Source organism: Galeopterus variegatus, unplaced genomic scaffold, assembly GCF_000696425.1.
Source record: "Galeopterus variegatus unplaced genomic scaffold, G_variegatus-3.0.2 Scaffold249, whole genome shotgun sequence".
Taxonomy (NCBI): Eukaryota; Metazoa; Chordata; class Mammalia; order Dermoptera; family Cynocephalidae; genus Galeopterus; species Galeopterus variegatus.
Genome location: NW_007726360.1, coordinates 646,610 through 661,192, shown reverse-complemented (window position 1 = coordinate 661,192; position 14,583 = coordinate 646,610). Strand labels below are relative to the sequence as shown.

General features: G+C 33.1%; 1 protein-coding gene across 6 annotated transcripts in view; it reads right to left on the bottom strand.

The window, feature by feature from the left end:
• CSNK1G3 (casein kinase 1, gamma 3) overlaps nucleotides 1-14,583 on the bottom strand; it is a 93,601-nt gene that overhangs the window by 59,352 nt on the left and 19,666 nt on the right. For all 6 annotated transcript variants that reach the window (XM_008566509.1, XM_008566513.1, XM_008566511.1 and 3 more), the window contains exon 2: nucleotides 4,591-5,010. In XM_008566509.1, the coding sequence (XP_008564731.1) occupies nucleotides 4,591-4,768 (178 nt within the window). In that variant the 5' untranslated portion in view covers nucleotides 4,769-5,010. The remainder of the gene's footprint in view (nucleotides 1-4,590; nucleotides 5,011-14,583) is intronic.

Genomic DNA, 14,583 nt, shown 5'->3' with positions numbered 1-14,583 from the left:
AAAAAAAAAAAAAAAAAAAAACATTTCCAATAGAGTTTTCTGCCATGTTGAACATGAAAAGATAGCTTACCAATACTCTGGTACTGTGGTGGTAGTTATTATAGAAAGCTATATTATTCAGAAACTATATATATGTTTATAGTAGGAACTACTAGTTATCCACCAATACCCATTCTCCCCATTTTATAATAATGGAATGCCCAAATGGCAGTTCAGGTAGAGATCACATTTCCCAGCCTGTCTTTTCAGCCTTAGTGTAACAATGTGATTAAGTTCTGGACATGAGTGAACATGAAGTATGTCACTTCCCACTTCCAAGAAGGAATGTATGCATTCCTGGACCTTTTTCTTCTTGCTGGCTGGGAGTCTGGCAACAAGTAGAGCAATCACTTTATAAACAGATTGAAGCCAAATATTAAGGATGCTGCAGAGGCACCGTGACAGCGTTGGGTGCTCTCCCTCTGGTCTGTGTTATATGAAAGAAAAATAAATTATTTTGCTTAAAACAACTATACTTTGGGATTTCTTTGTTATAGCATCATAGTCTATTCCTCAGTTATTACATTTTCCAGATAAGTTTTATAATAGGCTTCAGTTAGAAATAGTGGAAAATTAATAAACATAAAAATGATGAACCCACTCAAATTTGCACATTTATTTGATATATATTGTAAGGCTTGCAGAATTTTCAACAAAACAACTCTCAAATATAAACAATAAAATAAGAAGAGTTATGAGCTATATGGGGATAGGAACAGAAGAAACAAAAATATGTTATTGGAAACTTCTGGGGTATACTATACTTAATTATGTCCAAAGTTAAAAGATCTTATTTCAGATACAGTAATTCATAAAGCAATATAGAAATACTTATTCTGTATTCTTTTATATGATGGTTGGTCAAGTGTAGCCACAAGAGGACACAGGAGAGGCTAAAGAAAACAAAGTTTATTATACTCGTAAGTCCTAGAGAGTCACACTGCATGTCACGTATGGAGACACAGGGGAAGTACCAGGTTTTGGTTAGGTGGCAGAAGATAGGAGCAAGCTTATGTCAAGGCCTTTATTGTAGTTTCTGAGAAAAAGGCAAGGCAGGCAGGAAAAACAGTTTAGGATTGACTAGTTAGAATATTTCAGTGACATTTGGGCTTTAGGGGTGGACTCTAGTTGCCTGGTACCTGACCCTTACATGATTAAGGCAGAGGAATATTGCCTCCTAGGTATATGGGCCAAACGGAGGACGTATGGCTATGCATTGGTTAGTTTCATCAAAGGCATGCTCCCAGCTGAGTCCTTTGCTGTCTCTCAAGAACTGACTAACCAAGGACTGGCCAGTTACTTAGTTGGTTAGAGCACAGTGTTATAACACCCAGGTCAAGGGTTCGGATTCCCATACTGGCCAGCCACAAATATATATATATATAAATAAATAAATTTTTAAAATAAGGAATTGGCTAACCCCGGGAGGGGCAGGCTCTCCCCAATCGGACAGGTTTCTTAAGATGTCTAAACACTATAATATATAGAAAAATAAAATATATATATAATACAATCCTACATTTTAGCTATGTTTGGTCTCATTCAGCACCTGTCAAAAACATTCCTAGGGGTTTTGGTTGATTGTCTAAGCTAGAAATATATCTGTCAACATGCAAAATGCAAGCCTCCTTACCAAATACATCATCATTTTAAAATTTAAAAAAGAATAAAAAAAGAATACAAAGATAATAGCACACACATTTATTTAAATTTAATTTTAAATTATTTTAAATTTTTACCATTTTTAAAAAATCTCGTGGACAACTTTTTTTAACTAATTACCTATAAGAACTGTTTCAACAGTGGGGAATACTGTCTTTCTTTGGGGTATTTAGGCATGGGGGCATATTTTGAGTTGTGTAGGGTTGCAACTCCAATTTAATCCCCACAAGGTCTGAAGTTTTAAACTCCCTGGAATGTGTGGAACAGTCTTCTACAAAAAAAAAGAACCATTCAGCCTAAAATGCCAATAGCACCTCTGTTGAAACCAGTTGCCTATAACATGTGTATATCTTGTACTCTTTCTTATCCAATACTAACCACAAAAAATTTCAATACCAGGAATCAAATGTTTAAGATCTATCAATGTGGTTTTAAAGAAAGTACTTTAACAATCCAATGTTTAACATTAGCATTTATTTTTAACATTAACATTTTAAATGATGCTTATAATATCTTCTGAACAGAGAAACCATTTGACACTTTTAAAATAAGCAATAATATTGTATATTGACAAAATAAAAATTTAAAGGAAAAAAAAAAAAGCAATAAAATGCCCCTTTAGTAGCCTATAAATAAGAAAGAATAAGATGATTAAATTCACTATACAAGAATAGGGCGGTCCCCTTTATCCACTTTCACTTCCTGTAGTTTAAGGTACCCATATTACAGTACGATAAGAAATTTTGAGAGAGAGAGACAGAGAAAGGGACCATATTCACATAACTTTTATTACAATATATTGTTATAATTTTTCTATTTTATTATCAGTTATTGTTTTTATCTCTTACTATGCCTAATTTATAAATTAAACTTTATCATAGATATATATGTATTGGAAAAAACATAGTATATATGGTTTGGTACTATCCGAGGTTTCAGGCATCCATTGGCGGTTTTGGAATGTATCTTCCATGGATAAGGAGGGACTATTGTATATATAATATATATTATAAATATACATAAAACACAGTTACATATATAGAGATAATACATTTAAATAAATTAATACATGTAAATATACACACATGTATATACACACCAAACACCCATAGATAGAATAGATAAATAGATGATAGAGAGCCGCACTAAGAAGTCATCTTCCTATTTCTGCTTATTCACAGACTGCAAAAGAAAGAAGTGTTTTACTGTTTTTTCAGCATATAGCTTATATAGTTTCAGTATATGGTACATATAGTTTCTCATATTGCTCTGGTTAATAAAATGGTCCACTAGATTTGTTCTGCATGATACACAAACGCATATACACACATACATACATATATACATACACACACACATAGATGTGTATACATATGTATATGTGTGTGTACATATATATAGCCATTTTGAAATAAATTATATGAAACAAATTTTGAATAAAAATGGCCAAAGTATATGAAAGTATAGTGCTGGTCTTTTTACATTATCATCTCAATTTAATCCTTTCAATAATTTAGGAAGTAGAAATAAAGCTATTACAAAATTGAGGAATTTGAGGCTCTACTGCGCAAGTGACTTATGTGTTCCATAATGGTAGGGATCGTTTTTATATTTTTCCAGTGTATTATCAGTGCCTAATCGTACCTGGTACATGATAGACATGGAATAAACACTGCAGGGATACTGTTCAAAGTTAGACAACAAGTAAATAATCTGGTTTCTCTAACTCCAAAATCTGAAACAGTTTAAAAATTTCAAAGTATATAAGTCAATATTCTTTTAAAAATAAAATGTAAAACATTCACCCTTTCAAATGTTTCAGTCCCTGCTAAATGGAAAAGAGTTTGCCAGCCACATCATGTTACAGCTATGCACAATGTATGTCTTTGCCTTTTACTGGCTTGATTCATTCAAATATTTAATGTACAGTAACTATAAAAAACTAGTAAGATAAAGGAGTCACTACAAATTAGGGTGTTTTCCAAGATGAAAAGAAGCAGCTGAGTAAACATCCAATTGGATTTATTTCTAGTAGCAGGGTTGGATCTTGTGAAGCCTCATTTTTTTTCTCCTTTACTTTGAAAGTTCCCGTTCTTGGTGGTCCACCAACTGGAGCCCTCAAGGTACCTCAATACTGACTCATATATAAACATGACACCTCCCACTTGTTTCTCTTCAGTGCAGACAGCACATCTCTACCGTGTACGAGGAGCTAAGAGAACTAGATTTTGATTCTGAGTTGGTCATTGAATTGCTGTGTGACATCAGTCAAGTAATTTTTCCTGAGTTTCAACTGCCTTAAATGTAGAATTAGGAGGTTTAATGAGATCAGTGTTTCCCAAACTTGTCTGACTGTAATGACCTAAGTCAATACTGAGTCCCTTGTTGAAAATATAGATTTCTGAGCCCCACAACAGAAATACTTGGTAGAAATGGGGGAGGAGAGGAAATGGTGAAGAGAAAAAAACTAAATTACCACAAATTACATTAATTTTATGCAATTTCAGTATATTAACTTGAATTTAAGCCATACATATGCTCCTAGAGTTTTTATTAAATACTTTCAAATCTGAAAAAGTAACCTAAATATCATTCCAGAAAACACACTGCAAAGGCTTTATGGCAACTATTTCAGCCTGCTGGGCCTTTTTAATTTACTTTCTTATTTTCTCATATTCTGGATGGTTAATCTCAAGAAAGTAGACATTCCTGTACTAGGGAATTGCTTACAAATGAAAATACAAAGTAGATAAGAAATTTCCAACATCTGTATTCTTTCAAATTATCACAATAATTAAACTACACAATAAAGAGACAATCATTTTCAATAGAAAGTATATTCTTTTTAAAAATTCTTCTAACATAATGGAATAAACAAAATAGTCTTACCTAATCGTAATTCTCCAAAATTGCCACATCCAATTTTTTTTCCAACTCTAAAGTTAGGTCCAACCATTAAAACTCCAGATGATGAAGACCCAGTTCCTCGAGTATTGTGCCCTGATCGACCAGTAGGTCGTGCCATTCTATCATCTGATTTGTCCTTGTCTTTCTTTTTATTATCCATATCAAGTTTGCGGTACTCCACTTTGAATTCTTTAATCAAGACAAGCACACTGAAATAGGGTATTGTGAGAACAGGTACATCACTAGGTAACTGCACCAGGTGGGCAATGTTAACATTCAAATTGCAGTAGGTAGTCTATTAACTGGAGCGTGTTCATCCCATTCGTAAAATTTTTCTCAGTTGTCTTTTCAGCAAAATATGTCTTCAAAATTCTTTTCAGTGATATGAGCTGATATTGATAGCTAGAATATTAAGAAAAGAAAATTAGTCAACTAAGAACTTAAAAACATGTGTTTGGGAAATTAGATAACATAACAAAAATTTAGGCAAAGAATTACTGATATTTGTTGATGTCCACTGAAATCAAACTACAGTATACTCTTAAATTAACCATTACCCTTTATTTCTATACTTCAATACCAAAAAGATCCCAAAAGCAAAACACAAAAATCAGGGGTTCAATTATTTCTTAAAAATAACAAAAAGAACAAAACTGTCAGTGTTTCAGAAACCAACATATACATTCACTAACCTAGACCTTACAACTGAAAAATCATCTCAATGTTTTTTAAAAAGTATGCAAAAACTTCCAAATCAATATGATTTTCCATATAAAAGCAGAAAAAGAATACATTTTACAAATTAGTAAAATATCATAATCTTCCCCCTTTTCATATACTTAATAATGTTTGAAGTCTTTTCAAATATACATTCTCATTTGACCTTCATTTATTCAAATATTGATTACCCTTTAACTATATATGGGAATGGAGCACAGAACTGATAATACAAAGAATATTCTTGCTACCCCTCAAGGAAAACAATTAATTCTTATGCAACATTTGAACTGGGCCTTATAATTTCACAAGGCTAAGAAATATTGACAGGTATAAACCTTATGAGGTAAAGAAGTTAGGTATTAAATTTTCTAATATACAGATAAAAACACTAAAGCTCAAAAAAAATTTTCAAGGCTTCTGGAGGAGTCTGCCCCATTCATCTTCTCTAGGAATTTCAGCCATCAAACACACCTTAATTCTGTGGTAAATCTGCAACCTACATGATCCTCCTACTTCAGTTTGAACAATTTGAGTGGGCTTCCTACTCTTTGCTGTTCAAGTGTTGACTTCAAAAGAAAGTCATTAATGAGGAAACTGAGATCAATATCAAAGACTTATTCCTATTTCTGAAATTAATTATATATCATGTAACCACAGTGTTGAAACAAATAGTATTTTCTGATTAATTTTCAGCAACCCCCCCGGCCAAATACCCAATTAGTTTTAACACCCAATCTATGAGGATTTCTTAGGTTTTGTTTTGCCACACTCTGTTGTTTGCAAATGAAACTGTGAGCTTCTATTTACTATATGGAAAACTAAAGGAGACCTCTACTTCCAGCCTTGATAGAATAACTGATACTGAACTTCCCCTCCTGTTGTAAACGACTATAAACTGGACAAACACACATGAAGCACCTGTTTTCAGGTATCAGATAATAGGCAGTACAGACTGGATCCCTAAGAAAAACACACAAAGTAATCCTACCTTCACCCAAGCTGTCTAGCTAGAAACAATTTTGTGATTACAGTACAAGGAGGTGAGGTTCAGGAAACACACTGTGATCACAGATCAAAGTTTGGGGCTGTTAAGGGAGTAGAATTTGAGAGACATGGTACCAAAAGTGAGGGAGTTATACGGTTAGAGGTAATGTGGCAGTAGAGCAGAAGGCTAGGCTACAAGTATACAGGGGAATATTCTGAAACATCTAGCAGACAATGGCCACTGCAAGGTTAAATGAAGAACAGAGATACTGGAGGTTGCAGAGTACTGAGTACTGACAGAGTTTAAAGTTCCTGTCCTGATCAACTGGGCAACAAACCAACAGAGGAATAGTTAATCTATCAGATGGAGAGAACAAATCTATAGCTATTAGAGGGAGAAGGGGACGGGGGAAAGGAGAGATTAGATGAGGGGCATAAAGAATAAATATAATTTGTAACAATGGATATACTAATAAAAAAAATTTTTAATAAAAATAAAAAATAATAATAAAGTCCCTTTCCAGAGGAACCTCATTAATGACTTAGGCATTCAGATAAGACACCACAAATACCAAGTCTCAAAAGTAAGGACCATACCCTAGAGTAGGGACTACTCTAGGCTGACCCACTAAAGCTTAAAACAAAGCCCTTATAGGATAAAAAACAGTTCTGAGTAAATCAACTGAATTCCAGAACAAAACTCAACATTCTCAAAAAGACAAAAAATCCAGACACTCAACAATGCTGAATTTTCAGTCCACTGTACAATTAAAAATTACCTACCATGCAGAGAAGCAATAAACGTGATCCATAGCCAGAAAACAAAGTTGTCAAAGGAAACAGACCCTAAGACAACCTTGATGTTTGAATAAGAAGACAGGTCTTAAAAATTACTAAACTGCTAGAGTACTATTAAACTGAAGAAAAAGAATAGAGCAGAAAAAATGTTTGAAGAAATAATGGCTGCAAATTTCGCAAATTTGATAAAAAAAAAAAAATGAACCTACAAATTGAAGATACTCAGCAATACCATAAGGGATAAAAACAAAGAAAACTCAACCTACAGACATCATAGTCAACTGCTAGAAACTGAAAATAATGAAGAAATCTTGAAAACAGAGAAAAATTACCCATGTCATACAGGAAAACTAACTTATCAGAAACAATGGGACCTGCCTTTTAAAAAATGGAAGAATATTTTCAAAGTAACAAAAGGGGGAGAAAAAAATTTTTGGCTCAGAATTCTACATCCAGTAAAATTATTCTTTAAAACAAAGTGAAAGAAAGCCATTTTCAGATGAAGGAACGCTGAGAATTAGTCACCAGCAGACTTGTACAACAAGAAATACTTTTTAAAAAGGCCTTTACCCTGATGTAAATCACATAATGCCAAATAGAAATTTGAAACTTCAAGAAGAAATAAAGAGCATTGGATATAAGAAATCCATGGGTATTCATTTCCTTTAAAGATAAATTACTGTTTAAAACATAAATAATCTCTTAGTGTCATTTATAACAAGCAGAAGTAAAATATATAACAACATGAATGGCGAGGTGGGTTGTAAATGGAATTATTGTCTTAAGATTTCTTCTTGAGGCCGGCCCGTGGCTCACTCGGTAGAGTGCGGTGCTCATAACACCAAGGCCACGGGTTCGGATCCTATATAGGGATGGCCGGTTAGCTCACTAGCTGAGCGTGGTGCTGACAACACCAAGCCAAGGGTTGAGATCCCCTTACCGGTCATCTTAAAAAAAAAAAAAGATTTCTTCTTGAACATAGCTGAGAGTAGATTTTAAGTTTTCCCACCACAAAAAAATGATTAGTATGTGAAGTAACGCATATGATAATTAGCTCAGTTTAGTCATTTCACAATGTAGGAATAGTTCAAAACATCATGTTGTACATGACCAACACAATTTTTATTTGTCAATTAAAAAAATAAGAAATAGATAAGAATTAAAAAAATTTTATATTTGTAAAGAGTGATGTGGCTCCATATTATTTCTAAGTAGCCAATGACAAGTTAAGATAGCACATTGTAATAACTAGATCAAACACTAAAAAAATGAAGTGCTTACAATAAGAATAGCTAAAAAGCCAATACAGGGAATAAAATGGAATACTAAAGATTACTTGGTTAAAACAAAAGAAGAGAAGCAGAAGACATTTGAGACAAGAACAAAACAAATAGCAAGATGACAAGCTTAAAAACACATATATTGAAATTGCCCAAATTCTCCCCCCAAAAGGCAAAAATTGTCAAAGTATATAAAAAAGCAAGACCCAACTATATGCTGTCTATAAGAAACAATTTTAAATATAAAGACACAGATTGATTGAAAGTAAACGAACAGAAAAAGATATACTATGCAAACAATACATACAAGAAAGCTTGTAAGACTATATTATCATCATACAGATAATAGATGTCAAAACAGGAATATCTCCAAACTCAGAGACATCTATTTCATGATGACAAAAGTATCAATTGGACAGAATGACATAAAAATCATCAATATACATGACCAAAATGGAGCAAAACTAACAAAACTAAAGGGAAAAAAAGATAATCATAATTGAAAATTTTGACACCATTATTTCAGTAATTGATAAAATAAGACAAGAATATCAGTATTGATACAGTAGATCTAAATGCACCACAAACTACCTTGAATAAATTTACATTTATAAAATACCACATCCAAAATTACAGAATAAAATTTGAATGTTCAACAAGAAAGAGCAAATGCTGTGCTATAATTTGTCTCAAATGACTGGATATTACAGAGTATATTCTTTGATCAAAATAAAATTAAAACAGAAATCAATAACTATATGATATCTAGAAAATCCCTGAATACTTGAAAATTAAACACACTTTTAAATAACTCATGAGTTGAAAAATAAATCATAAGAGAAATTAGAAAAAATTCTAACAGAATAATAATGAAATACAACATATTAATTTTGTATGTTGCAGCTAAAGCAGTACATAGAGGGAAATTAAAAGTTTTAAATGTTTAGGGCCGGCCCGTGGCTCACTCGGGAGAGTGCGGTGCTGATAACACCAAGGCCGCGGGTTTGGATCCCATATACGGATGGCCGGTTTGCTCACTGGGTGAGCCTGGTGCTGACAACACCAAGTCAAGGGTTGAGATCCCCTTACCGGTCATCTTTAAAAAAAAAAAAAAAGTTTTAAATGTTTACATTATTAGAAAAGAAGATTTTAACCAATGTTCTATGTTTCTCCTTAAAAAGATACAAAAAGAGCAAATCAGAACAAGAGCAAATCAGACACAAGCTGAGGAAGTGCTATAACAGAGCTATTACTTACTAATAGTCCATTGATTGATAGGAAAATAGTCTTAATGAGTGAAAACACAGGATTCCTCAGCAGATAAATGGAAAAATGCCAAACCAAAAAGAAAAAAAAAAAAAAGGAGATCTTAAAACAAAAAGGATCATATCTGAAATAAAGAACTTCACTGGATCTACTCAACTGCAGATTGGATAGAGCAGAAGAAAGTGAACCTGAAGGGAAAACTATACAAATTATCCAGAGAGCAAAATCAATAAAACAGAAAACAGACAACAAAAAAGAGAAAATAAAGTTAAAAATTGGTTCTCTGAAAAAGGTCAATTACAAATTGATAATGCCTAGCAAAAATGATCAAGAACAAAAAGAGAGAATATACAAATTTACCAATAACAATGAAAGAAGGGATATCAAAAAGATGATACAAATATTAAAAAGATAAGGGACTATTATGAGCAACTTTATGCCAAAAAAATTTGATAATTAGATGAAATGAACAAATTCCTTGAAAAATGCAACATAGGAATACAAGATGAAACAGAAAATATCAATAGCTTTGTATCTATTAAAGAAATTTAACCTATAAAAATAAAACCTTCCCATGAAGATGGTTTCACTGGTGAATTTTATCAATTACCAAGGGAAAAAATAATACTGCTTTTATAAAAATTTCTTTTAGAAACACAGGAATAAAGAACACTTGTCAATTTACTTTGTGAGGTCAGCACAACCCTGATGAAAAGTCTGACAAAAACATGTCAAGCATCTCATGAGCATAGATACAAAAATTCTTCACAAAACATAAGCAAATGTTAAAAGCTTAGTAATAATCAAACAGAAATAAATACTAGAAATGTAAGGTTGATTTAATGTCTGAAATCAATTCACCAAATTAAAAGAAAAAGAGAAATCCCATATGATCATCTCAACAGACAAGAAATTGCATTTGACAAAATTCATTCCATTAATGATTAAAAACTTCTCAGTAATCCAGAAAGAAAACGGAACTTCCTCAGTCTAATAAAAGGAATCTACAAAAAAACCTACAGCTAATGTCATTTTTAATGATATTTAAGGGTGAAACATTGAACACTTTCCCCCCCCGAGATGCGTGGGCTGGGGGACAAGAATGTTTGCTCTCAGCTATTCTATTAAACATTGTACTGAGGAACTAGCAAGTGCAATCAGACCAGTATAAGATGCTAACAGTATGGAAACTGGAGAAGAAAAGGCAAATCTGCTATCATTTATAGACGTCATGATTGTGTGTGCAGAAAATCTTATAAAATCTTTAGGATAAAATATGTGACTAGAAAATAAAAGTGAATCTACCAGAATCATAAGAATTGAAGACAATACACAACAATCAAGTGAATTTCTATATACTAGCCACAAAGAAGTAAAAACTAAAATTAGGGTGAAAAAACAATTAAAGATAGCATTTAAAACCATCAGAGAAATTTAACAAAATATGTGTAAGACTGGTATACTGAAAATACAAAACACTGCTAAGCAAAACCAAAGAGGAGCAAATAAATGGCAAGAAATACAAAGCTGATGCATTAGACAACCCAATATTAAGATAGCCATTCTCCTCAAATTGATCTATAGAATCAAAACAATTCCAAACAATTTGCAAGTGGGTTTTTTTTTTTAATTGACAAGCTGGTCCTAAAATTAATTGGGAAAATAAAAAACCAAAAAAATTTCAAATGGGTTTTTTTTTTTAATTGACAAGCTGGTCCTAAAATTAATTGGGAAAATAAAAAACCAAAAAAATTTCAAATGGGTTTTTTTTTTTTAATTGACAAGCTGGTCCTAAAATTAATGTGGAAATATAGAATCCAGAATAAACAAAACAATCTCAGGAAAGAGAAACAAAGTCAGAGGATATATACTATCTAATTTCAAGACTTACTAGAGAACTACAATAATCAAGACAATGGGGAGCTGCCATAGAAATAAACAAATGGATGAATGAAATAAAAGAGTACAGAAACAGACCCACACACATACAGTCAATTGATTTTTCACCAAGGCACCACATAAATTCAACAGTGACAAGAAAGTGTTTTCAGCAAATGGTGCTATAACCACATCTCTGTGTGGAAAGAATGAATTTGAAACCTACCTCATTCTATGAATGTATGAGTAAATAATTTGAAATAGATCATAGGTCTAAACACAAACACTAGAACTATGAGGGTACTTCAAAAAGTTCATGAAAGATTCATATTATCTTTTAATTCTATTTTTCCTTGAACTTTCTGAAGTACTCTCATATAAAGGGGGAATAGATTCATAATCTTGAGATACGTAAGAATTTCTTAGACGACACTAAAAGCAAACTGTGAAATAAAAATTTAGTAAACTGAATGTCAAAAAAATTAAAAGCCTTTGGGGCCGACCTGTGGCTCACTTGGGAGAGCATGGTGCTGACAACACCAAAATCAAAAGTTAAGATCTCCTTACTGGTCATCTTTAAAAAAAAAAAAAAAAATTAAAAGCCTTTGCTCATCAAGGACAGCATTAAGAAAATGAAAACAGATACCACGGAATGGGAGAAATTATTGATATATTTAGAGTGTATATAAATACATTGCAACTGAATAAGACAACTTAATTTTTTTAAATATGGCAAAGAGTGAACACTTTTCACAAACATACAAATAGCCAATAAACATATGAAGAAGTGCTCAATATTCTTATTTATCATGGAAATATAAATTAAAACCATAATGAAGTAACATTTCACACCCATTAAAATAGCTAACATTTAAAAGACTGACCATAACAAGTGTTGACAAGAATTAAGAACTAGAACTCCCAAAAAATTGCTGGTGGAAGTACAAAATAGTATGACTTTGAAAAAAAGTTTGACAGTTTCATATAAAGTAAAATATATACCTATCCTAAAACCTATCAATGCCACTCTTATGTATTTACCCAAGGAAATAAAAACATATGTTTACAGAAAGACTTGTGCACCAATGTTTATAGCAGCCTTATTCATAATAGCCAAAAACTGGAAATAATCCAAATGTCCATTAACAGGAAAATAGATAAGCAAATCGGTATATTCATATAATAGAATACCACTCAGCATTAAAAAGGAATGAACTGCTAATACATGCAACAATGTGGTGAATTTCTCAGATATTAGACTGAGTGAAAAGTGAGGCAGAAATGAGTACATATATGATTCTAGTTATAGGAAGGTCTACAATCAGCAAAACTAAGCTGTGGTGACAGAAGTCAGATCAACAGTTACCTAGGACGGTGGGAAGTCTGACTGGAAAGTGGCATAAGGAACTTTCTGGGGGCAGAAAATGTGGGATTCCATGGGTGTATACATTTAGTGCGCCGCTTGGGAAGCGCGGCGGCACTCCCGCCTGAGGGTTCGGATCCCACATACAGACCGGTTCCTGCTCACTGGCTGAGGGAGGCGCGGGAGCAACACCGAGGGTTGTGATCCCGTTGCCGGTCCCCGGTCCGGTACGGGCACGACACTGAGCGTTGCGATCCGTTGCCGGTCACAAAAAAAGACAAAAAGGGAAAAAAAAAATGCAATGGCACAGTTATAACTTGAAAGTGTTTACAGTGCCAAACATATCACCATGCCACTATACTGTTTTTTTATTACCAGTGCACACCCAAAAGAGAAAAGCAGACTTTGCCTGTCACACTTTTAAGGTACAAGCATGGATTATTTGTTATCAAATTAGATGGGAAAGCATTTTGTTTATTATACAATGACACTGTGCTAAAGAATACAATACACTTGGACATTACCAAATGTGTCAGTCTTCTATTGCTATGTAATAAATTACTAAAAGCTGAGAGACACCTCCAAAGCAAATAGAAAAGCCAAAAACTCTGGAGGAAGCAGATCTTTCAAAGAACATAACTTAAAAAACAAAAAATACAAAATAAAAACAATTAGCTCCTCAGAGCATTTTGACAAATACAACACACAAACATAAAATAAAAAAATAATGCTACATTTCATGGAATAATCAAAGACAAAGTGAGAGAACAACCCTAACATGTAAAACAAAAGCATAAAAACATAAAAAATAAAGCAAAAATGATAGAACAAAACAATCCAATATCTCCAACTTCCAACTAATAATAGAAATTAATAAGGAGGACAGAGAAAATTAAGAAAAAGAAATCATCAAAGAAAATTTACCTGACATGGAGCCAAAAGGGGCCACAGAATTCTAAGTGGGAAAGAAAAGTAACCCTACCATACTACTTGGTTCTACAGCTAGTCTTAACAGTGTAAGCATGGATCACTGATTTTCAACTTTTAGAATCAATCTTACCAAAAAAAAAAAAATGCAAGATAAATTTCATAGAAAAGAATATAAATTTTACCAACCTTGATAGTTAAACACTACAACTGACAGAAGCTCAGCTGTCAATAGAGGGTAAATACAGTAGAAGGAAGGACAGGGGCAAAAATATCTGCATCTTACATATAAAGAGAGTTAAGAGATAACGTAAAAATTTACTAGAACAAGAAATAAAGATGTAAGAACATGACTTAAAGTATCAAAGGTAAGCAAGAGATGAAGTACACATAATAAACATTTAAAGACAGAAGGGGAAGTGGGAGTATGTGAACTAAAATCTCATTCATTCTTAGTGCAGAAATAAAAGATATTGCAAAATTCTGGTATAGTATCAAAAAGAAAAGTACATGCATATTATTTAGAACTATGGAGGTAACTGCTTGAGACATTTAAAATTGAAATAATTTGGGGCCGGCCCGGTGGCACATTGCTACAGTGCGCCGCTTGGGAGTGCAGCGGCGCTCCCGCCGAGGGTTCGGATCCCACATACAGACCGGTTCCCGCTCACTGGCTGAGCGAGGTGTGGGCAACACCAAGCCAAGGGTTGCGATTCCCTTACCGGTCACGAAAAAGAAAAAAAGAAAGAAAGAAAGAAA